Source organism: Scyliorhinus torazame, chromosome 6 (assembly GCF_047496885.1).
Source record: "Scyliorhinus torazame isolate Kashiwa2021f chromosome 6, sScyTor2.1, whole genome shotgun sequence".
Lineage (NCBI taxonomy): Eukaryota > Metazoa > Chordata > Chondrichthyes > Carcharhiniformes > Scyliorhinidae > Scyliorhinus > Scyliorhinus torazame.
In genome coordinates, this window is record NC_092712.1 from 226,608,199 (window position 1) to 226,633,367 (window position 25,169).

General features: G+C 45.5%; 1 protein-coding gene across 4 annotated transcripts in view; it reads right to left on the bottom strand.

Moving 5' to 3' along the window:
- Positions 1-25,169, bottom strand: part of tent4a (terminal nucleotidyltransferase 4A) — a 134,365-nt gene that overhangs the window by 15,488 nt on the left and 93,708 nt on the right. For all 4 annotated transcript variants that reach the window (XM_072509483.1, XM_072509484.1, XM_072509482.1 and 1 more), the window contains exons 6-9: positions 12,914-13,042; positions 12,566-12,779; positions 11,382-11,508; positions 11,199-11,302 (exon numbers count right to left, since the gene is read on the bottom strand). In XM_072509483.1, coding sequence (XP_072365584.1) covers positions 11,199-11,302; positions 11,382-11,508; positions 12,566-12,779; positions 12,914-13,042 — 574 coding nt within the window. The remainder of the gene's footprint in view (positions 1-11,198; positions 11,303-11,381; positions 11,509-12,565; positions 12,780-12,913; positions 13,043-25,169) is intronic.

Consider the following 25,169-nt stretch of genomic DNA (forward strand, 5'->3'; position numbering starts at 1 on the left):
ATACCCGCGGTTAAGATTGTTATGGGGAATGGGCGGGGGTGGGGATTGTTCGAGGGAGGTTTTCAGTATCATCTCGGGGTAGTGCTCGTGAACTTGGAACCGGGGCCCCTAGAGGTCTTTTTCGGGGGGGGGGGGGGGTCAGACCGGCTCGGGCGGCAGGCGGGTGCGGGGGCAGATGTTAGCCTTTGCCTCGCTGATTGCCCGGAGGCAGGTCCTGTTGGGATGGAGGTCAGCTTCTCCATCCTGTGACATGGCTTGGCTTGGGCGAATACCAACTTGAATTTCTTTGACTCTCGGGAAGATGAAGTCTCAACTGAAGGGGATGAAGGAAGGGTTTCACAATTCATGGGGGCAGTTTATTATGCACTTCCAAGAATTGGTTGCTATTGAACATTAGGGGGGGGGCGGGCGAGGTATAGTTGTTTTTGGTTACACGGTTTACAGATTGATTGGTAATTTGTGGTTTTTACCTGGAATGTAAGGGTGGATGTTTTGCAGTTATTGGCCAGGAAGGGGATGGAATCAATGGTAAGGGTATGAGTTAGTGGCAGTGGCCCAAGCCGATGGCCTTTGGTCTTGTCGATCAAGACAGAAAGAACAAAAGGAGGTCTGGAATATGATGGAAGGCTGGAGATTAAATAATGAAAGGGATGATGGGACAACAAACAAAAGAGGGATCTAGAGAAGGTTGAATGTGAACAGCAGAATCAATACGAGCAGCTGCTGTCCAGATAAATGCGGTTATGATCTAAAATTGTTGAATCCGATTTGAAGGCTGTAAAGGATGCTGGGAGTCCATTAATCTGAGAGTCCCTGTGTTTCCTGTCCATCAAGGGACAGTGTGTTCAATGTTGTTACAGTGGTTCCTACCTGGTAACAAGGATGGGACCCACTAGGAGTGTGTCAATAGGTTCTCCACATCAGTTAAACAGTAAGAAGTCTTACAACACCAGGTTAAAGTCCAACAGGTTTGTTTCAAACACTAGCTTTCGGGGCACTGCTCCTTCCTCAGGAGGTGGCATTCACTCGTGTTTGAAACAAACCTGTTGGACCCTGGTATTGTAAGACTTCTTACTGTGCTCACCCCAGTCCAATGCCGGCATCTCCACATCATCAGTTAAACAGTCAGTGAAGAGCAGTTCAAGAGTCAGTCTATTAATCAACCTTGTTGGTGAAAAAGGTGGTGCTTGCTCCATAAAGCTGATGTGCGATTAGCTCGGAGGATCTGGGGGCTAGATGAAGCCCCAGGAACTGTTTGGTAGCTCTGTGCAGTTGGGACTCAAAAGAAGCCAGCGGGAATTGAGAAGACAGCAGGCTGCTGGCTCTGTGCTAAGGTGACTGAGGCTCAAAGCAGCTCAGGTAAGGCCATGAGCAGCATTCGCTCAGCGCAATAGAGGAGAAATCGGAGCTTGGAAAAACTCAAAACAGTATTCTGCTCAGAGTAAAGAACTGGAATTGTGTCAGTGAGTGAAGACATGGAAACCCTAAAAAGGGAGACTCTTTTAAACAGTGAACTCAGTGAACAAATCTTCAGTTTGATGTGGTGGAGAGAATTCAAAGATAATATCTTCAAAGGTGGAGATTGAAAACTTTTACCGCCCCCCCCCCCCCACACACACACACCTTGCTTCTAGTCACCTGTCATTTCAATTATCCTACTCTCATCTGGTCTTTCAGTCTTCAAACTCCTATACTATTCCAACGTAGCAGAAATCGAACTCAAGGAACAGCACCTCATCTTTCAATTAGGCATTTGATAACATTCCGACACAATGAGTTCAATAATTCCAGATCATATCCTCATGCCCCATCCTTTCCTAATGGCAGCTATTAGTGATGATTCTGTTTTTCCCATTTATATCTCCACGAGCCCAACTTTTTCTTCCTCTCATCCAATTACTATCTGCCCTTGTCTTGCGCAATTATCCATGTGTCTTAATTTAATCTCTCTTGCCTTCCATTTTACCACAGGGCATTTGTTTCTGCTCTCCCACCCATCCTATCCCTGCCTCTGATTTGTTTAAAACCTGGATGTTACATCAGGGGAGGGCCTCAGGTGACGTTCTGAGGCCGTCCCAACGTTGTGCAGCATACTCAGCGATTACGCAGTTTTTGAGGGGGCAGAGCATCTGACAAATGGCGCTGCTCGATTTCTGTGTAAAAACGGATTTTCCGGCCAATTGGCGAACACGCAATTTTAGTGTCAGCAATCGGAGAAATCCGCCCTATGTTCTCCCACCGGAGGTGAATTGCAACTGGTTTACAATCACCCTGGGAGTGCAAACCGGCAAGCAATTCGGTATTCCTTGTCATGCAACTTTATGCACGGCATGGAATATGAGGCATTCCCAACGGAATCCTGGTATCGGGCCATCATTTTGAGCATGCAGCCTGATAGCCGGATCCCGTGGCCAGCCACCAACACCCCCCCACCCCCCCGCAAATCAGCCCCGAACGCCTCCCTTCCAAATTATGGGGGTGAGCTGACCCATGACCCCCCCCCCGGTAATAGGGAAACCACTCCCGGGCCCCTGTCAATCGCAAACAGCTACAAGAACGCTACGAATGGCTTGCAGCTAATGGATCTGTGGGAACCAGTGACAGTTGACAGCTGTTCTCCTTAGAGGAATGGAACATGGAACTTCAAGGTAAGTGTTACAGCTGTAATTCTTCTCACTGCCCCTGCCTGGACTGCTCTCTAGCTTCCAGGCAGGGGTGTATTTTGTGTGTGTGGGGTGGGGGTGGGGGGGGGGGGGGGGGGGGAGAGACAGAGAGAAGAGGATCCCTATAGGCCAGATGTCTCCCAGTCCCCTTGGTCAGGGTGTCCTCCCCACTACAGGGGTCTTGGGGGAAGGGGTGTCTCCCCATTACAGTGGTCTGGGGGGGGGGGTCTCCCCATCACAGGGATCCGGGGTGGGTGGGGGTCGTGTCTCCCATTACAGCTGTCCGGGGAGGAGGGGCTTTATAAAAAAAATTGTTTTACGCATCGCTAGCTAGGCCAGCATGTATTACCCATCTCTAATTGCCCTCGAGAAGGTGGTGGTGGGCAGCCTTCTTGGAACCGCTCCTGTTCCTGTGGCATCGGTACACTCACAGTGTTGCTAAGAAGGGAGCTCCAAGATTTGACCCAGTGACAGTAGAAGAACAGTGATATATTTCAAAGTCAGGATGGCAAGTGACTTAGAGGGAAACCTCTCGGAGGTGTTGTTCCCAAGCATCTAATAGTAGCGGTCATGGATTTGGAAAGTGCTGCCTAATGACCATTGGTGAGTTCCTGCAGTGCATCTTGTCGATTGCTACCATTGCGAGTTTGTGATGGAGAGAATTAATGTTTATCGAAGGAGTGACAGTCAAGCAGGCTGTTTTATCTTGCATGGCATCAAGCTTCAAGCGTTGTTTGAGCTGCACTCATCCAGTGTAAGTGGAGAGAATTCAATCAGACTCCTTGCCTGTGCCTTGTAGATGGTGGACAGGCCTTGGGAGTCAGGAGGTGAGCTAATCACCACAGGATTCCTAATCTCTGACCTGCTCTTGTAGCCACAATATTTATCTGGCTAGCCCAGTTCAGTTTCTGGTCAATGGTAACCCCCCCCCCCCAGGATGTTGATAGAGGGGGATTCAGCAATGCTAATGCCACTGAATGTCAAGGGGTGATGGTTATTTGTTCTTGTTAGAGATGGCCATTGTCTGGCACTTGTATGGCATGAATGTTACTTTCCACTTATCAGCGCAAGTCTGGATATTGCCCAGGTATTGCTGCATTTGGACATGTATCTGAGGAGTTGCGAATGGTGAACATTGTGCAGTCCTCATCCCACTTTTAACCTGAAGATGGAAGGAAGGTCATTGATGAAGCAGCTGAAGATGGCTGGGCTGAGGACACGACTGAGCAACTCCTGCAGTGATGTCCTAGTACTGAGATGATTGACCTCCAATTACCACAACCATCTTCCACTGTGCCAGGCAGGACTCCAATCAGCAGGGGATGACCCCCGATTCCCATTGACTTCAATTTTGCTAGGGCCCCTTGATGCCACACTTGGCCAAATCTGCCTTGATGTCAAGAGCAGTTACTCTCACCTCTGGAGTTCAGCTCTTTTGACCATATTTGAATCAAGACTGTAATGAGGTCAGGAGCTGAGTGACCCAGGCAGAACCCAAACTAAGCATCAGTGAGCAGGTTAATGCCAAGCAAGTTCCGCTTGATAGTGCTGTTGATGAACCCTTCCATCACTTTACTGCTGAGAGTAGACTGATGAGGCAGTAATTGACTGGGTTGGATTATCCTTTTTTTTGTGTATAGGACATAGCTGGGCAATTTCCCACATTGTTGGGGGAGATGCCAATGTTGTAGCTGCACTGGAGTAGCTTATCCAGGGAAATGGCAAGTCTTCAGTATTATTGCTGGAATATTGTCAGGGCCCATAGCCTTTGTAGTATCCAGTGCCTTCAGCTATTTCTTGATATCATGTGGAATGAATCAAATTGGCTGAAGAGAGGCCTCTGTGATGGCTGGAGTAGCTGTTTCAGCCTTCTTGACGCAATGATATTATGATCTCTGTTAGATTAATGTGTACACACTGTCAGACTGGTTACCAGTTTGGCTCATTACTGATTACTAAATTTAATATGTAGGGCATATGGCCCAAATAAGCAGACTTGGCACAGAACTGAAAGAACAAACTGAATGAATTGCAGGCACAAATCCAAAGTTAAGTGTATAACTGGGATGTGGCTACACAATTGTCAGGACAGGGAACTAAATATACTAGGTTCCATGGTGCATAGGAAAGATAGGGGATATGATAGAAGAGGAAGTGCAAACTTAGTGATTAAGGGTAAAGCAGCTTTCCCATTTGCCAGGATATGTGCTATTTTAATATGCTTTTTCTTTTTGTTTTATGTCGTCCCTTACTTCCTTAGCTGTTCACGGCTCCCACTGAACTGCCTTTTTACGGATTAGTAGGTTTACCTAGTTTACTGCCAGTCTCTGCCGCATCATATTGAAATGAGCCTTCCTGAAATCTATAAATGCTTGCATCATTTTTAATCATTACGGTGGTCATCTCCATCCCCCCCACCTCCCTCCACCATTTTCCCTACCTTTTCTGAAGATCTTATAACCTGCAATATTTAGTTCTGATTCTTGATAATATTGAGATATGGTTGCAAGACTAACTACCATGTTGTACTCTCCAAGTTGAATCTGCATTAGCAATTTATTCAATTTGTTCATAATTCATGTACTTGTACAAAGAACACTTACAAGGACCGCACGCCCTCGCTTATCCTGGTCTTCTTTTTAAAAAAAATATAAATATAGAGTACCCATTTCATTTTTTCCAGTTAAGGGGCAATTTAGCGTGTTCAATCCACCTACCGTGCACATCTTTGGGTTGTGGGGGCGAAACCCACACAAACATGGGGCGAATGTGCAAACTCCACAAGGACGGTGACCCAGAGCCAGGATCGAACCTGGGACCTCGGCGCCATGAGACTGCAGTGCTACCACTGCGCACTGTGCTGCTCTTATCCTTGTCTTCTAATGTGTTGCTCACATCTTTCTCATTTTGATCTCCTGGTTGAATTACTTTTCACCGTTTAATTTATCATTTACTAATTGTACCCAAGCACAGTTTCTGACCATTACTCGACCCTTCCCTTTCTTTTTTCCTTGGTGTCATTCAACATGGGCATTGTATGTCTGCATCATAACTTTCATCCCCTTGTATTCTAGTCCTCTAGATTTGAAGGCTGGAATTGCTTTAGCCTTTTTGATCATTTCCTGTAAATGATATTTTAGTGAGCGGTATGGAGCCCCAGGTCTCTCTGGCGCTCTACTGTTTTCCCTAGTTTTTTTTCCAAGAAAATACTCTGTTCTATACTTTTGAGGTCCTATGTGGATGACCTCATATTTGCCTACACTGAAATTCATTTGCCACAGTTCTGTCCATTCACTGAATTACCGTTTGTAATTTTGTATTTCCATGTACACTGCTTATAATGGTCTCCACAAAAACGGACATGCGGCTCTCGATTCTATTATCTAAGTCAGTAACAAATATTTGAGGCCCCATTTTCCCTACTGTGTCTCCTCTGCTCAGCCGGTTTCTTAACCAGGTCAATAATTTGCCTTTTTGTTGTTTGAGGCGAGTGTTGGAAACAATAGGATGCTAGCTGACAAACACGGACTCCAGATTCAGCAATGCCTCGATCTGGTCACACATCGCTGGCGCAGTAACCTCTCTGTGGACCCACCCATCCCTAACTGTAATCCCCTCCAGCCCCAGAACCTAGATTCAAGAGCTGATCAAAGCAATACCCTGCTCGTTACAACCTGTCAACCTGAAAATGTTCCATCTATTTTTACCCTTTTTTCTGCATGAACCAATCCTCAAACTATGCGAATAGATCGCTGTATATCAATCCCACGAGTCCTTAACATGGTGCAATGACCTCATGTGGTACCTTACTGAATGTATTTTGAAAATCCAAATATACTGCATCAACAAATCCCCACTTCTACATCCTACCATTTACAAAAATCTCGAACCAATTTGTCAATACTATTTCTGTTCATAAATCCGGTCACATATGTTGACTCAGAAAATCATTCTATTACTGTGTCCCAACAGATTTTGGCATTTCTGTCTTCTGGTGTAAGGTTAACTACCCTACAGTTCTCAGTTTTCTCTCCTCCTTTTGTAAATACCTCTGTAAATGGTTCTGGTTGCTATTTTCCAATCCTTGGGAACAGTTTTGGAATTTAAGGAATTCTCAAAGATCAAAACCAATGCACCCACCATCTCGGTTAACACTTCTTAAAACCGGAGGATGCAAGTTTCATGTCCAGGGAGTTTTCGCCACTTAGACCCATTATATTTTATTTTTTGTTTTTATAAAGTTCCTCATTCTCACAAGACCCTTAATTGCCATTATTTATAATGTTTTTAATGTCTACAACTGAGGTCAGATACAAAATATTTGTTTCATGTCTCTGCCATTCCCTGACTATTCATGATATTTTCATCAGCATTTACCTCTAATGAGGCGAAATTTACTTGCACTAATCTCTTCCTGTTTAGATACCTATAGAAACGTTTGCAATCTGTTTCTATTTCTCTTGCTAGTTTACTTCCATTGTTTTTCTCTTTATTAATTTCTTGTTCCTCATTTGTTGAAATTCTAATTTGGTTTTAATTTGGACACTTTATACATAACTCTTCAAAATATCAGGGCAGCATCATTCAAAGTTCTACAAATGCCATTGGTTCCTACCTGAACCACGACAACTGGATCAAAGTTCTCTTTCAGCTGAAAGATGCATTTAGTCCTCTCATTGCACAGGCAACACAAATCTTCAGAACCTCTGGTCATGATTGCAGAGTTCAGTATCTATTCCTCGAACTATACGGTTTCCTATTACGATCATATTCCTGTTCACGTGACCAGTTGACAGTTGCTTGTACTATGCTGCGATGAGCAGTTTGTCCACCCCCCCACCCTTTGATCCACACAGGTAGCAAGTACCTCATTGCAAGTGGTCAAAGACAGGGACAAAGCACCTGTCAGTACATAGTGGATCCCCATTTCTGCCTGACCCTCAGTCACCCCTCCTGTCCCTTAACGCTGACCAACTGGAGTTCTTTTTAACTTCTTTCCCTCCCTGATGCCGCACCTCGTCTGCTTAATTGGTGAATACTGATGGCATCCTCAGTAATTAGCATAGAGGTATTAGTGAATCTGAATGTGACATAAATTAATCTGCACATCTTAATGAGACTACAGAAAGATCCTGAGTTAATGATGTTATCTGTTGACACTATTTCAGCTCTTTCACATGCCAGACACAATTCAAAAAGTCCAATTCATGGAAGTACTCTCCAATGCTCAAACAACATCCACTGCCATGCTGGTTTTGGTTGGGAATTAACTGTCCCTGATAGCCAGTTTAGAATTAATTTTATGGGCGACACAAAGCACAGTGGTTAGCACTGCTGCCTCACAGCTCCGGTGACCAGTGTTCAATTCCGGCCTCGGGTGACTGTCTGTGTGGAGCTTGCACTTCCTCCCAGTGTCTGCGTGGATTTCCTCCGGGTGCTCCGGTTTCCTCCCACTGTCCAAAGCAGGTTAGGTGGATTGGCCATATTACATTGCCCCCGAGTGTCCAAAAGGTTAGGTGAGGTTACCTGGTTACAGAGATAGGGTGGAGGCATGGGCTTAAGTAGGGTGCTCTTTCCAAAGGCCAATGTAGACTCGAAGGGCCGAATGGCTTCCTTTTGCACTGTAAGCTCTATGATTCTTTGCATCTCAAGAGTCCAGCCCAACAACAGAGTCAAAATTGCTCAAGCACCAGATATCACAGATTTAGTTGGCCAAGATCATAATGCGCTCCATAAACCTCCACATGCTGCAGTTATGGCACACCACCTCCCCATATTTATTTATTGGGTTTGTTAATTAGTTATCTTAATGAATACATTTTGTTTCTGTAAATTAATTTTGAGTAAAGTAATAGCATGTTATTACAGTTTTCTAACAGCATGTTATTAGTTTTCTAACAGAGACAAAAGAAACACGGCAGTCACTGGAAGTAAAATAATAAAAAGCAGCACCTCTGTCCCCGTATTCTTAACTTCAGCACCGTAAAAAAAATACTCTTTCACGACTACTCTATGCTCCACACTTGTGCGTCTTTGTCTCTTAATTATAGCATTTGCCATAAGATTCAAAGGAAAAGGTTCAGGATCATAACTTTCAGCAACTGACTACATTTCAGCACACAATCTCAAAGTTTGCCACTTTTCAGTTCCCAAAATAACAGAAATTGAAAGCCAACCTCCAAAAGAAAAGTCAAAAATGCTTGTAGAAGACAATAAGTTTAGTGAATGAGGCTGCAAGTATTTAAAATAAAAATATGCATCACTATTAAAGGATAAGTAATAAAAGCAAAACTGCAACAGGGGAGACTGACAGCCCAGTTTTAGGCAAAGATCATACGAGGCGAGAAGAAAGATGCACTTAAAATCAGTATTCCAGTGTCATGTGAGAGTACCTTTAAGAAATGGGTGTTTATTACTGCAGTGATGTCAGAGAGTGGGTGGAGCTGGGCTGTCGGTCAGCTTTTTACTTTTGTTTAAGGCTGTTTGCTGCAGGGTGTGTTTTACAAAGAACAAAGAACAAAGAAATGTACAGCACAGGAACAGGCCCTTCGGCCCTCCAAGCCCGTGCCGACCATACTGCCCGACTAAACTACAATCTTCTACACTTCCTGGGTCCGTATCCTTCTATTCCCATCCTATTCATATATTTGTCAAGATGCCCCTTAAATGTCCCTATCGTCCCTGCCTCCACTACCTCCTCCGGTAGTGAGTTCCAGGCACCCACTACCCTCTGCGTAAAAAACTTGCCTCGTACATCTACTCTAAACTTTGCCCCTCTCACCTTAAACCTATGCCCCCTAGTAATTGACCCCTCTACCCTGGGGAAAAGCCTCTGACTATCCACTCTGTCTATGCCCCTCATAATTTTGTATACCTCTATCAGGTCGCCCCTCAACCTCCTTCGTTCCAGTGAGAACAAACCGAGTTTATTCAATCGCTCCTCATAGCTTATGCCCTCCATACCAGGCAACATTCTGGTAAATCTCTTCTGCACCCTCTCTAAAGCCTCCACATCCTTCTGGTAGTGTGGCGACCAGAATTGAACACTATACTCCAAGTGTGGCCTAACTAAGGTTCTATACAGCTGCAACATGACTTGCCAATTCTTATACTCAATGCCCCGGCCAATGAAGGCAAGCATGCCGTATGCCTTCTTGACTACCTTCTCCACCTGTGTAGCCCCTTTCAATGACCTGTGGACCTGTACTCCTAGATCTCTTTGACTTTCAATACTCTTGAGGGTTCTACCATTCACTGTATATTCCCTACCTGCATTAGCCCTTCCAAAATGCATTACCTCACATTTGTCCAGGTTAAACTCCATCTGCCATCTCTCCGCCCAAGTCTCCAGACAATCTAAATCCTGCTGTATCCTCAGACAGTCCTCATCGCTATCCGCAATTCCACCAACCTTTGTGTCGTCTGCAAACTTACTAATCAGACCAGTTACATTTTCCTCCAAATCATTTATATATACTACAAAGAGCAAAGGTCCCAGCACTGATCCCTGTGGAACACCACTGGTCACAGCCCTCCAATTAGAAAAGCATCCCTCCATTGCTACCCTCTGCCTTCTATGGCCTAGCCAGTTCTGTATCCACCTTGCCAGTTCACCCCTGATCCCGTGTGACTTCACCTTTTGTACTAGTCTACCATGAGGGACCTTGTCAAAGGCCTTACTGAAGTCCATATAGACAACATCTACTGCCCTACCTGCATCAATCATCCTAGTGACCTCCTCGAAAAACTCTATCAAGTTAGTGAGACACGACCTCCCCTTCACAAAACCGTGCTGCCTCTCACTAATACGTCCATTTGCTTCCAAATGGGAGTAGATCCTGTCCCGAAGAATTCTCTCCAGTAATTTCCCTACCACTGAAGTAAGGCTCACCGGCCTGTAGTTCCCGGGATTATCCCTGCCACCCTTCTTAAACAGAGGAACAACATTGGCTATTCTCCAGTCCTCGTTTTCGTTTTCGTTTCGTTTTCAGTGTTGGAGCTGAAGCCAGACAGAGCGGGTGTACTGTTGATCTCTCTGCCATGAAAAGACGATCTCTTGATCATTTGGTGAATTCAGAATTATAAATGTTCTCAGTAGTGAATGTAAGCCTAATGTGCTTCTGTAAAAGATGTTTCTTAAGTCTTCTGGATGTTAAAAAGACAGCTTACGGATTACTTAGTGTTGTATTCTTTGGAGATTGTATTTGAATTAATGGTTGCGAAGTTGTTCACTATATGTTTTAAAAAGGTTAACTTGAGTTAATAGAATAAACATTGTTTTGCTTTAAAAAATACTTTTCCATTTCTGCTGTACCACACCTGTAGAGTGGACCGTGTGCTCCCCATACCACAATCTAGTAAAAGTTGTGGGTCAGGTGAACTCCATGATACACTTTGAGGTTCTCTAAACCCTGGCCCATAACACCAGTCAGAAAAGTAAAAAGCTCAGTAGTACGTTTACCTGAGCACCAGGTGGCAAAAAGACTGATTTACACTTTAGTTTATTTAGACTTAGCACTTGAAGACATTACTAACCACATTCAGGTGATCCAAGGATTTTTCCTGCACCCCATTTCTTCCTGATCCACTCCCTGTAATCTATTACCTCTTGGGTCACTTTGATTATTCGTCCAAGAGTGCTGAAACAAAATTAATTACATTTAAATTATAGCCAATGAGAAATACTTCATTATCTACTTGAGTGCTGCAATATCCTACCTCTCAGAATCTCTGTTTGGATAAGATCTGGCCAGTGGCGACACAGCATGGCTAAGGACAATGTATGCATAGTCGAAGACCTGTTTAACTTGCATGGCTCCATATGAACTCCTCCCCACATCATTACCTGTCAGGAAACAATATAATTCAACACTCTTTGGCAACCCAATCATCAGTTCTCAACAGTAAATACAAAACTTTTTAACACAAAAACTTGTGACAGCATAAATAAGCTCAAAACAATTCTGAATGATGTTGATAATTTCAGGATCAATCAGACATTCTTAAATTTCACAAATATTGACCAACAAATTGCACAATTTTAAATGTATTTAGCCAAATCTATTATAACAAATGGATTCATCAAATCATAGCTGTATACATCCCAAACATACAGCATGCAAAAGACTCAAAGTTTTGCTACAAATCATCTCCAACAGAGTGATGGGCAGATAAAGCATACTCTAAAAATGTGTACTAACAGCACCATCAGGAGGTTTGAGTGATAATTGAACATTAAAAAATCCCTATCAGTATTTCTAAAAACAGTAACTTAGTTATCTTTACCAAAAAAGGTATATCTGTCCTGTAATCTGTATCAAGAGGCATACAGCAAGATCAAATAAAAAGCAACTGAACACAAGGTTTGTCAGCATTGTGATCGGACTTATTTTCAGGTGAGATGAACACAAAATTCTTGATCAGGCTTATTTATAGGTAGAGGCACATCAGGACATAAGCATATTTTAGCATCCCAATCTAAAACTGGTGAAAAACAAGGCAGAGTCTGTGCTGTTCAAGGTCTGACTTGTTTCTGAGTTACAATGGCTAAGCAGCAACCTTAAAAGGGAGCATTGGAGGCTGCTTAAAAAACACGAAGTAAACCAATTTCCCCCCCACATAATTCTGTGGAGTTGTAACAATATCTTTGGATCCACAGCAATACAGTGATGCTGCTGGTCCATACAATCGATGAGATAGATTCGCTGATATGGTCCCGAAATAAGTTCTTTGTTTTTAAACATTAACAAAGTGCATTGCAAGCTGCATAATTGCGTAGATAGCCAGCACTGATCCAATGTATACCCTTAGGTTAGGAAATGCAACCAGGAGAAGAAGAAACCAGGGTATCGCAAGGCATACAAAAAAAGATGCATTCTTTTTAAGTCAATTTGAAGAATTACCTGGAACCAGAGGATCTTCAATGCATAACATAGATGGTCTATATCCATTGGTCATATTCTTCATGATTTCATCTTTGGCAACATATGCACCTCCACTTCTTATCCTGATACCAGTTTTCAAGTAATTAAAATGTCTCCCATATAGTTCAAAGAATTCTACCAGCAGAACTCCAAGATTTACACTCGGCCTTCGAGCATCAATCCTCGGATGCAACTGCAATATTCAAAAGATTCAGGGTTTAGCTTGAAGACATCAATCTTTGCAAAATGTGGTTCACCAGTTTTCATACATTGCTCATGGTAGTTCCAAGAAAATAATTTTAACACACAACCTTATGTTGCTTTTACCTGTAGGAAACTAATAGCCATCAAAATGAGGCTGTAAGAACTAATTCCTCCAGTAAAGACTTCATTCAAATCCCTCTGAAGAAGAAATTGTTTTAAGACCAGTATTAAGTAAGGCAATACTGGATAACCCTGTGAAGAAAACAAATATTTGCTTTAATTCTCAATTTATGACAAGGAATACATTTAAAATATTAAAGCAACTATATCAGAATATAAAATTGATTCATAGCTCCATGAATCTGTGCTCATATTACTGATGTTCGACTTATGGAGCAGAAAATACAAGAACAGCGTGAACTCTCAGTAACAGAATGTTTGTTACCTATGCTGTAACTATCTCATAATGGACAGTGTCCAACAAAATAATAGGGAAAGCATTTGAAGAGTTGATGGGAATTGGAAAAGTCAACAACACAATGGAATTGCATTAACCATAACTTAACAGTCAACAGATTCAAAATGTGCAGCTTTAATCAGAACAGAAGAATATTTCAAGAATAAGTCTGCTTTTGATAGAAATCAAATAGAAATATTGCAAATACTCTTCATTTTCACCATTTAAAAAAAGCTTCTGCAAACTCCTCCAAAATTACTTTATAAGATTTTAAAGCTTTTCGGTTTTCAGGATTGAAGTAGTTACTGCCTCAGGGTGAGATTGTCAGTTTGCTGCAGACCACAATGCTTAAAACAGGACAGAATATTGACATAGCATTTCAGTCCAAGGATACACCAGAAAACACTGGGAAAAAAACCATAAAGGTACTCAAGAAAATGTTTGCCAGCCAGGCAAAATCTTTCATTGGCAAGCTTCATTGCATGTTCACTAACATAGAAATCTGCTTTCTTGTGTTCAGTGTAGCTGCTGGTTTGAGAACTGTAGAGTAAGAAATAAAATATTTGCCTTTTTCCATTCAGCAGCAGTGCTGAAACACAACTCAATGACTGTAACTCTGGTGGACGATCCTGCCTTGTCCTTCTAGATTAACTCCTGATCTCCCCCCCCCCCCCCCCCCCCCGACAGTTGATCACACATCCTAGGTCCAACCATCTTCAGCTGCTTCATCAATCACCTCCCTTCCAACATAAGGTCAATAGTCGGGATATTGAGGACCTCCGGTGATGGTGACGTGCTGAACGGACGCACATCAGGTGGCTTGCAACCAGAATCAAATAGGCACTTTAAGGCAAATTTTGCCCGAAAAATTGATAGCGAAGCAACCCCAATGGAGGAAACAGAAGAACTGCAAATAAATCCCAACAAAAGGGAGCTCGAGGGGCCGAAGGAATGGCAGAAGTTGCGGAAAGGGCCACGAACAGAGAGCGGATGAACCGGTGGACTCACGAGGCGAGGGGAACCAGGTCGCCCAAGTGGTGGAGACCATTGACCCGAACAACACCCTCCCCCCATGGAGACAGATGGAAGACCTTCCTCAAGAAGGAACTGGCCGCCATGAAAAAGGCGATCAGAATTGAGACCCAGGTGGCAGTGACGGAGGCGATGGACGTCCTACAAAAGACGATTGGTGGATTGGGAAGGAAAGTGGAGGCGCAGGAGAGGACGATCCATGACCTCGAGAGAGCCTCAACGAACCAGAGCGACAGGATCATCACTCTGGAAGCAGAAGTGCAAAATTAGTGTTTGGCCCTGTACAAATGTAATGGTTACGTTTTTAAAAATAAAAATATGAATGGTATGTCTGTCCCACCCAGCCCTTTCTTACCCGCAGTCGGTCCTTCTGCAGGACCATGTCGGCTTTCAGGCTTCTTAAGTGGGTGAAGACTCTGCATCTTTTCACTGGGCCGTTGAGTCCCCTGACATTCCAGGTGATAATCCTGATGGGTGGACTTCTGTCCCTCCGTTCCTGCGGGATCAATCATACTTACTTTGTGAACGCATCTCTGCACACCGGGTTTCCCTTTGTTTAGGGTCCCTCCAAAGTTGCTGCTTACGTTGTTTCATCTTGTTTCCTCGAAGCACCAACTCTTTTTATTTTTCCCATCCTGTGTCCTATATGTTCCTGCCCCCCCCCCGGCCCCCTCCCTTCATGCCGAGAGGTGCGTTGCCTCCCCGCCCAGGACTGGTCTAGCCCTTTGCCTATGCCTGCCAACTGTCTTTTCTCTGCCTACCCCCTCACCTGTACTCGCTCTTTCCTGTGTCCGGTCTTTCTGATCAGAATGAGGCAGTACAGTCCTGTGCAAACATGTTAACTTTTTCGATAAGTCTCTGTTTCTTTCACCGATCTTCCTCTGATCCACCTTCATCACTGCCTCGCCTGCCCTTTGTCCAGCCGATTGGCCTGCACAAAATCATTTGCCTCCACCAGGGTATTGAAATAGCACTCCTTGCTCTGGTGTGTGACCCAGAGTCTGGCTGGGAATAATATACCAAATCACACTCCATTTTTATATAGTGCCAACTTTGCCTGGTTGAACTCTGCCCTTCCTATTGTCAGATTTGCCCCAATGTCCTGATAAATATGGATGCTGTGTTCCTCCCATGTGCTTCCTTTAGTCTGTCTTGCCCACCGCAGGATTCCCGCGGTCCTAATGTTGGTGCAGCTTCGCGATGATCGCTCTCGGCTGCTCCCCTGGTGGCGGCCCAAGGGAGCTTGATGGGGAAGGTCGAGGACCAGGAGTCCCAACGACAGAATGTACGGATTGTGGGCCTGCCAGAAGGCATCAAGGGTAGAGACCTGACAGGCTACATCGCCCAAATGCTGGGCAACCTAGTCAGGAGACAGCTTCAATCCCCCAGAACTCGACAGGGCACACAGGTCGCTCAGACCAAAGCCCACTGCAGGGGAGCAGCCGAGAGCGATCATCGCGAAGCTGCACCAACATTAGGACCGCGGGAATCCTGCGGTGGGCAAGACAGACTAAAGGAAGCACATGGGAGGAACACAGCATCCATATTTATCAGGACATTGGGGCAAATCTGACAATAGGAAGGGCAGAGTTCAACCAGGCAAAGTTGGCACTATATAAAAATGGAGTGTGATTTGGTATATTATTCCCAGCCAGACTCTGGGTCACACACCAGAGCAAGGAGTGCTATTTCAATACCCTGGTGGAGGCAAATGATTTTGTGCAGGCCAATCGGCTGGACAAAGGGCAGGCGAGGCAGTGATGAAGGTGGATCAGAGGAAGATCGGTGAAAGAAACAGAGACTTATCGAAAAAGTTAACATGTTTGCACAGGACTGTACTGCCTCATTCTGATCAGAAAGACCGGACACAGGAAAGAGCGAGTACAGGTGAGGGGGTAGGCAGAGAAAAGACAGTTGGCAGGCATAGGCAAAGGGCTAGACCAGTCCTGGGCGGGGAGGCAACGCACCTCTCGGCATGAAGGGAGGGGGCCGGGGGGGGGGCAGGAACATATAGGACACAGGATGGGAAAAATAAAAAGAGTTGGTGCTTCCAGGAAACAAGATGAAACAACGTAAGCAGCAACTTTGGAGGGACCCTAAACAAAGGGAAACCCGGTGTGCAGAGATGCGTTCACAAAGTAAGTATGATTGATCCCGCAGGAACGGAGGGACAGAAGTCCACCCATCAGGATTATCACCTGGAATGTCAGGGGACTCAACGGCCCAGTGAAAAGATGCAGAGTCTTCACCCACTTAAGAAGCCTGAAAGCCGACATGGTCCTGCAGAAGGACCGACTGCGGGTAAGAAAGGGCTGGGTGGGACAGACATACCATTCATATTTTTATTTTTAAAAACGTAACCATTACATTTGTACAGGGCCAAACACTAATTTTGCATTGGAGAAACAGGGTACCCTCTCATCTGTACCAACGTACGGGGAGTTTTTGCTACGGGACGAGGGCTAGGGGAGTAGCCATACGGATTAGCAAGAGGACGAGGTTCACCGAGACAAGGACGGTTATGGACCAAGGGGGACGGTAAGTCATGGTCAGCGTTATCCTAAACGGGGCACCAGTGGTTCTGGTAAATGTGTATGCGCCCAACAGGGACAACAGACTTTATAAAGACCATGGCAGAAATCCCCGACATGGACACACACCAACTGATCATGGGGGGGGGGGCGACTTCAACTGTGTACAGGACCCTCTGCCGGACCGATCAAACCCCAGAACGGGAAAAAAGACTGGCATGGCTATGGAATTGGGAGCATTCATGGAGCAGATGGGGGCGGTGGACCCATGGCGGTTCCTGCACCCGGCGAGAGCGAATTCTCTTCTTCTCGCTGGTGCACAAGGTATACACCCAGATCGACTTCTTTGCAGTGGGGAAAATTGGTGAATCCAGGAATCGTAAGTGCGGAATACTCCACGACAGTCATCTCCGACCAAGCTCTGCACTACATGGATGGGAGGTCGGAAAAGGAACGTGCCCAGTGCCACACATGGAGGGTGGACCCGGACCTCTTGGCCAACAAAGCCTTCCGCCAAAAAATATCACAGGCCATAGGTGAGTACATTACTAGAAACCAGAACAGGGAAATCACACCTTCCACATTCTGGGAGGCAGTGAAGGCTGTGATCAGGGGGGAAATTATAGCCTACAAGGCACGTAAAGACAGGGAAGAGAGGGCGGCCAGGCAACAACTGATTGACTCCACCCTGGAGATCGACAGAAAGTACTCCTCGGCCCCGACCATAGAGCTGCAAGCGGAGAGGGAAAAGCTGCAAATGGACATTTTTATTGACCAGGAAAGCAGTGCACCAACTCTGCCAAACATGGGGGGCCTTCTACGAGCATGGAGAAAAGGCTGACCGCATACTGGCTCACCAGCTGAGAAAGCAGACAGCCACAAGGGAGACAGCACAGGCAAAAGACAGCAGAGGCAGACTGGTAACCAAACCCAAAGAGGTCAACCGAGCGTTTGAGACCTTCTACCTCCGAGCACCCTGATTGGGGCGTAGGGATGAAACAGGCGGGGAGAACTGGAAGCACCAATATGACTGGGAGAGATCATGGAGAGTGTCAGCTCCACGCAGGCAGGAAAAGCGCAGGGACCAGACGGGCTTCCATAAAAATAATTTGCGTCAGCCCTGGCCCCACACCCAAGGGATATGTTCACAGACTCGCTAGCGATGGGCATCCTGCCTTCTATGCTAACATAAAAGGCTACGATATCGCTGATACCCCAAAAAGACAAAGACCTGATGGAGTGCAGGTCGTGCAGACCCATTTCGCTGCTTAATGAAGCCGCGAAGATACTTGTGAAAGTCCTGGCCAAGAGACTGAAGAACTGCATACCAGAGGTAGTCGTAGAGGACCAGAGGGAGGGTTGGCAGCTAACTGCGAACAGCAGGTGGCTGATGAATGTAATATTGACTACAAACCTCAACCCCCCCCAACCCAGGGAGAGAACACTAGAGGTTATCATCTTCCTGGATGCAGAAAAGGCCTTCAACAGAGTCAAGTGGAAGTACCTCTTTGAAGTACTGGAGTGGTTTGGGGTAGGGGCTAGGAGCAGGGTTCACCTATTGGGCAAAACTCTTTTCAACGTCCCCCAGGCGAGCATTCAGACCAACACCACCAGCTCTGAATACTTCCAGCTGGACAGAGACACACGACAGGGATGCCCACTGCCCCCGCTTCTGTTCGCCCTAGCAATTGAACCCCTGACGATCACTCGGCGAGATGTAAAAAGCTGGAAGGGCATCCAAAGAGTAGGCAGAGAGCAGAGTCTCAATCCATGAGGATGACCTGTTCCTCTCTGTCTCGGACCCACAGAAGGCCTGAAAGCAATCATGTAGTTCCTGGAAGAGTTCCGAGCCTTCTCGGGCTATAAACTCAACGTTGGCAAGAGCGAGGCGTTCCCGGTGAACCCGAACGGGGGAGGGACAGAGCTGGAGTGACTTCCATTCAAACTAGCCCAAAACAAATTCTGCTACCTGGGGATCCAGATAGCCAATTACTGGCCACGGATCCACAAGTGGAATCTGACCAGTCTAGCGGAGGAAGTTTAAAAGGACCTACAGAAATGGGATGCGCACCCGCTCTCCCTTACGGGGGGAGTGCAGTCGATTAAAATGAACATACTGCCGAGGTTCCTCTCCCTGGTCAGATCCACACCATTCGTCCACAGCATAGCCAAAATGATCATGGCGTTTGTGTGTGTGTGTGTGTGTGTGTGTGTGTGTGTGTGTGTGTGTGTGTGTGTGTGTGTGTGTGTGCGCGCGCGTGCGTGCATGGGGGTAAGAACCCAAGAATCCCCAAATCAACACTACAAAAGGAGGAAAATTATGGGCAGTCTGACACTGCCGAATCTACAATACTACCACTGGGCAGCTACGGAGGAGAAAGTGAGGGGATAGATACATGAATCCCACATGGAATGGGTGAGGATGGAGGAGTCTTAGTTCAAGAGAACGGCCTTCCAGGCCCTCGCCAGAGCAGCCCCCCCCCCCCCCCCCCCCCACCCAAACAAAATACACATCCGGTCCAGTGGTGGTCGCCACACGAAAGACACGGAACCAGAAGAGGCAACATTTCGGACTAACCGAGATGTCCCCTATGGCTCCCATCTGCGGAAACGACAAATTCCCACCAGTCATGCTCGACACTACTTTTAAAAATGGAGAGAGGACGGGGGACGCTAACAGTCAGGGACTTTTACATGGGGGACTGACTTGCGACCCTGAGCGAACTAACGGAAGAGCTGGAACTGCCGACAGGACAGGAACTCGGGCACCTCCAAATCAAACACTTTCTCCGCAATGAGGCGGCAAGATATCCCAGGGCCCCGAGAGACTCACTATTCGAGGAACTGCTAAACACAGACAGTAAGGAAAGGGGAAACTGTGGGACCATTTATGGACAGTTACCAGACAGAGCAAGACTATCACTGGATGAAGCCAGATGAAAACGGGAGGACGAACTGGGGACTGAAGTGGGTGGGGGACTCTGGAGCGAAGCACTGAGCAGGGCCAACCCCACCTCCTCCTGCGCAAGGCTCATCCTCATACAGTTTAAAGTGGTGCACAGAACGCATCTAACCAGAACCCGAATGACAGGGTTCTTCCCGGAGGTGGAGGATAAATGCGAATGGTGCCAGGGAGGCCGTCCAACCACGTCCACATGTTCTGGGCTTGCCCCAGGCTTGTAGGGTTCTGAACAGCCTTCTTTGAGGCGATGTCCAAGGTTGTAGAGGTGAGGGTGGAGCCGTGCCCGAGAGTGACAGTCTTCAGGGTATCGGAACAGCCAGAGCTACATATAGGGAAAGGGGTTGATGCCCTTGCTTTTGCTTCCCTGATCGCACGCCGGAGAATCCTGTTCGGCTGGTGATCAGCAGCACCACCCACAGCTGCAGACTGGATGGCAGACCTGGCGGAATTTCTCCACCTGGAGGAGAAGATTAAATACACATCCGAGAGTTGGAAGAGGGCTTCCACAAAGCGTGGGGGCCATTTGCCGACCTGCTCGAGGCCAACAGCAACTAGGGAAAGCGGGGGAGACGGAGGAGAGCAAGAACACATACCACAAGGAGGTACAAAGGGGGAAGGAGGGAGGAGATGAGGAGGAAACCCAGGGTAACCACAGAGAGAAGCACGAGGGAAAAATGAGGGAGGAGAGGGGGCAGGAAGCACCCCCCCCCCTCTCAAACCTACAAGGTCTACACCAAAGCCACAGAAAAGAGGGTACGAGCTCAGCAATAGAACACCTAGGGTGGAAGAGGGGGATACTAAGGAGGGGAGAAGGTACATCAGGAAATAGGTATGTAAATAAGAAACTGTACAACATGTAAATATTGGACACTAAAATATCACTGCAAAATTGAAAAACACCAAGAAAAACATTTTTAAAAATAAGTGGGGATGTTTGCGGATGACTGCACAATGTTCAGCACCATTCGCAACTCCTCCTTCTCCATGTCCAAATGCAGCAAGACCTGGACAATATTCAGGCTTGGGCTGACAAGTGGTAAGTTACATCCACGCCACACAAGTGCCAGGCAATGACCATCTCCTAGAAGAGAGGATCTAACCGCCGCCCCATGCCATTCAATGGCATTACCATCGCTGAATCTCCCACAATTAACATCCTGGGAGTTACTATCAATCAGAAACTGAACTGGACTAGACATATTAATACTGTGGCTCCCAGGGCAGGTCAATAGGAATCCTTCGGCAAGTAACTCACCTCCTGACCCCTAACCACCCCCCCCCCCCCCCCCCACCACCACCAAAAGCCTATCCACCATGTACAAGGCTCACCTTGCCGAGATGAGTGCTGCTCCAATAACACTCGGACAAAGCAGCCCACCTGATTGCTCCCCCTTCTACAAACATTCAAACCCTCCACCACCGACAAACAGTGGCAGCTGCGTGTACCATCTACTAGATGCACGGCAGCAACTCAAAGGTTCCTTGGACAGCACCTTCCAAACCCACGACCACTACCATCCAGAAGGACAAGAGCAGCAGATATCAGAGAACCCCACCATCTGGAGGTTCCCCTCCAAGTCACTCACCACCCTGACTTAGATATATATCGTGGTTCCTTCACTGACACTGGGGCAACATCCATGAACTCCCTCCCCAACAGCACAGTGGGTGTACCTACATAGCTAGCACCACAAACCTCTACCTCCACCCAAAACCTCACATCAACTACATTCTTCCACCTCCATACCATCACCTGTCTAACACTCTAGTCTCAACGCTTCAAACATAACTGTGGTAACTTCCAGCCTCGACCATGCAGGAAGATGGATTAGAATAGGCACCTGGGTCAATGTGGACAAGATGGGCAAAATGGTCCCCTTATGTGTTATATCATTTCTATGGTTCTATAATGCTGGTTGAAACTCCATCCTTTCATGAACCTGAGCTCATCCAAAACTTGGTTGCCCATACTTACCCCAATCCAAGTCCTGCTCACCCACTGCCCATGCTCACTTACTGGTTCCTTTTCACTCAATCGCTCAAACTTAAAATTCTCATCCTGGTTTTTAAATCCCTTCATGATCTCCACCTTCCTTATATCTGTGCCCCACCTTTTTCAGCTGTACAACTGGAGAACTCTTCATTCCTCCAACTTGGCCTTGTGATCTCCCACTTCCTTCATGTCACTGGGCCTGTCCCATCAGCCATCTGGGCCTTAAGGTCTCTGGAATTACTGCCCTAAACCTCTGACTATGTTCCTTTCCTCCTTAGAGCATCCTTAAAACTTACTTCTTCACCAAGCTTTGTCTGGGTAAAATACAACATTTTAGTAAGTTCTTTAGGTTAGGCCAGGGCCCCAAACAAAATGCTTCCTCGGATCCCAAGGAGGATATGGAAGAAAACTGCCGTTAACCTAGAAATTCAGAGCTTTATTGAGGATGAATGTATGCGAGATGACCGACGTGTGGCCAGTGAATTATAAAGGGAGCTAGATCTAACCCAAGCTACCTTACATTCTCTGGCAGGAATTTAAAAAAATAAATAGAGAGTCTTTGTACAAATTATAAAATTACCATGTTCTGGTTACAAAATTGCCATGATCTCGATCTAAAAAGTTAAAAATAGCCAACATAAAATAATAACTTTGTCCGTAATCTGAAAATTAAACACATCCAAATACAGAACTTTTATAGAACTGCGCCGATCTTGAGCATGGGGAGTCTAATTGTTTGTCCGAATTGTTCATCGTTAAGAGTTTTGTGGAGAACTTGTCAAAAAATACAGGTATCCTGTATTTATTATTGAGTAATACATCTTACTTTTATAGCCATTTTATTTACTTTAGGCTAGTTAACCTAGGCGTAGGCTATCGTAATGAAAGTTTATATGCAGTATGCAAAATCAAAGTTTTCTGCAACCGAAATCAAATAGTTTTAGATAAAGGATACTGAACCTGTACTTGACCAATTTCACAGAATTCTGAGATGTGGATAGGTTATATATCACCTTGAGGAAAGCCTTTGACAAGTTCCTACAAGAGGAGACTATCACAGATGATTAAAGGGTATGAAATTAAGGGGCGGATTGCAAACAATTAAAAACTGGTACATAAAAGAAGGAAGTAGTCTATCGGCCACCAAATAGTAACATTATTGTGGGGCAGGCAATAAACAAAGAAATAACGTATGCATGTAGAAATGGTACAGCAGTTACCATGGGGGATTTTAATCTACATGTCGATTGGTTTAACCAGGTCGGTCAAGGCAGCCTTGAGGAGGTGTTTATAGAATGTATCCGCGATAGTTTCCGAGCACAGTATGTAATGGAACCTACGAGGGAACAAGCAGTCCTAGATCTGGTCCTGTGTAATGAGACAGGATTGATTAATGATCTCATAGTTAGGGATCTTCTCGGAAGGAGTGATCACAATATGGTGGAATTTAAAATACAGATGGAGGGTGAGAAGGTAAAATCAAGCACTAGTGTTTTGTGCTTAAACAAAGGAGATTACAATGGGATGAGAGAAGAGCTAGCTAAGGTAGACTGGGAGCAAAGACTTTATGGTGAAACAGTTGAGGAACAGTGGAGGACCTTCCAAGCGATTTTTCACAGTGCTCAGCAAAGGTTTATACCAACAAAAGGGAAGGACGGTAGAAAGAGGGAAAATCGACCGTGGATTTCTAAAGAAATAAGGGAGAGTATCAAATTGAAGGAAAAAGCATACACAGTGGCAAACATTAGTGGGAGACTAGAGGACTGGGAGATCTTTAGGGGACAACAGAAAGCTACTAAAAAAGCTATAAAGAAGAGTAAGATAGATTATGAGAGTAAACTTGCTCAGAATATAAAAACAGATAGTAAAAGTTTCTACAAATATATAAAACAAAAAAAAGAGTGGCTACGGTAAATATTGGTCCTTGAGAGGATGAGAAGGGAGATTTAATGGGAGATGAGGAAATGGCTGAGGAACTGAACAGGTTTTTTGGTTCGGTCTTCACAGTGGAAGACACAAATACCATGCCAGAACCTTGAGACGATTGTTATCACTGAGGAGGCAGATGGGAAAGCTAATGGGGCTAAAGGTAGACAAGTCTCCTCGCCCCGATGGAATGCATCCCAGTGTGCTAAAAGAGATGGCTAGGAAAATTGCAAATGCACTAGTGATAATTTACCAAAATTCACTAGACTCTGGGGTGGTCCCAGCGGATTGGAAATTAGCAAACGTGACACCACTGTTTAAAAAAGGAGATAGGCAGAAAGCGGGTAATTATAGGCCAGTTAGCTTAACTTCGATAGTAGGGAAGATGCATGAATCTATCATCAAGCAAGAAATAGCGAGGATCTGGATGGAAGTTGTCCCATTGGGCAGATGCAGCATGGGTTCATTAAGGGCAGGTCGTGCCTAACTAATTTAGTGGAATTTTTTGAGGACATTACCAATGCGGTAGATAACAGGGAACCAATGGATGTGGTATATCTGGATTTCCAGAAAGCTTTTGACAAGATGCCACACTAAAGGTTGCTGCATAAGATAAAGATGCTTGGCATTAAGGATAAAGTAGTAGCATGGCTAGAGGATTGGTTAATTAATAGAAAGCAAAGAGTGGGGATTAATGGGTGTTTCTCTGGTTGACAATCAGTAGCTAGTGGTGTCCCTCAGGGATCAGTGTTGGGCCCACAATGTACACAGATAATTTGGAGTTGGGGACCAAGGGCAATGTGTCCAAGTTTGCAGACGACACTAAGATAAGTGGTAAAGCAAAAAGTCCAGAGGATACCGGAAGTCTGCAGAGGGATTTGGATAGGTTAAGTGAATGGGCTAGGGTCTGGCAGATGGAATACAATGTTGACAAATGTGAGGTTATCCATTTTGGTAGGAATAACAGCAAAAGGGATTATTATTGAAATTATAAAATATTAAAACATGCTGTTGTGCCGAGAGACCTGGGTGTGCTCGTGCATGAGTCGCAAAAAGATGGTTTACAGGTGATTAAGAAGGCAAATGGAGTTTTGTCCTTCATTGCTAGAGGGATGGAGTTTAAGACTAGGGAGGTTATGCTGCAATTGTACAAGGTGTTAGTGAGGCCACACCTGGAGTAGTGTGTTCAGTTTTGGTCTTGTTACCCGAGAAAGAACGTACTGGCGCTGGAGGGTGTGCAGAGGAGATTCACTAGTTAATCCCAGAGCTGAAGGGGTTGGATTACGAGGAGAAGTTGAGTAGACTGGGACTGTACTCATTGGAATTTAGAAGGATGAGGGGGGATCTTATAGAAACATATAAAATTATGAAGGGAATAGATAGGATAGATGCGGGCAGGTTGTTTCCACTGGCGGGTGAAAGCAGAACTAGGGGGCATAGCCTCAAAATAAGGGGAAGCAGATTTAGGACTGAGTTTA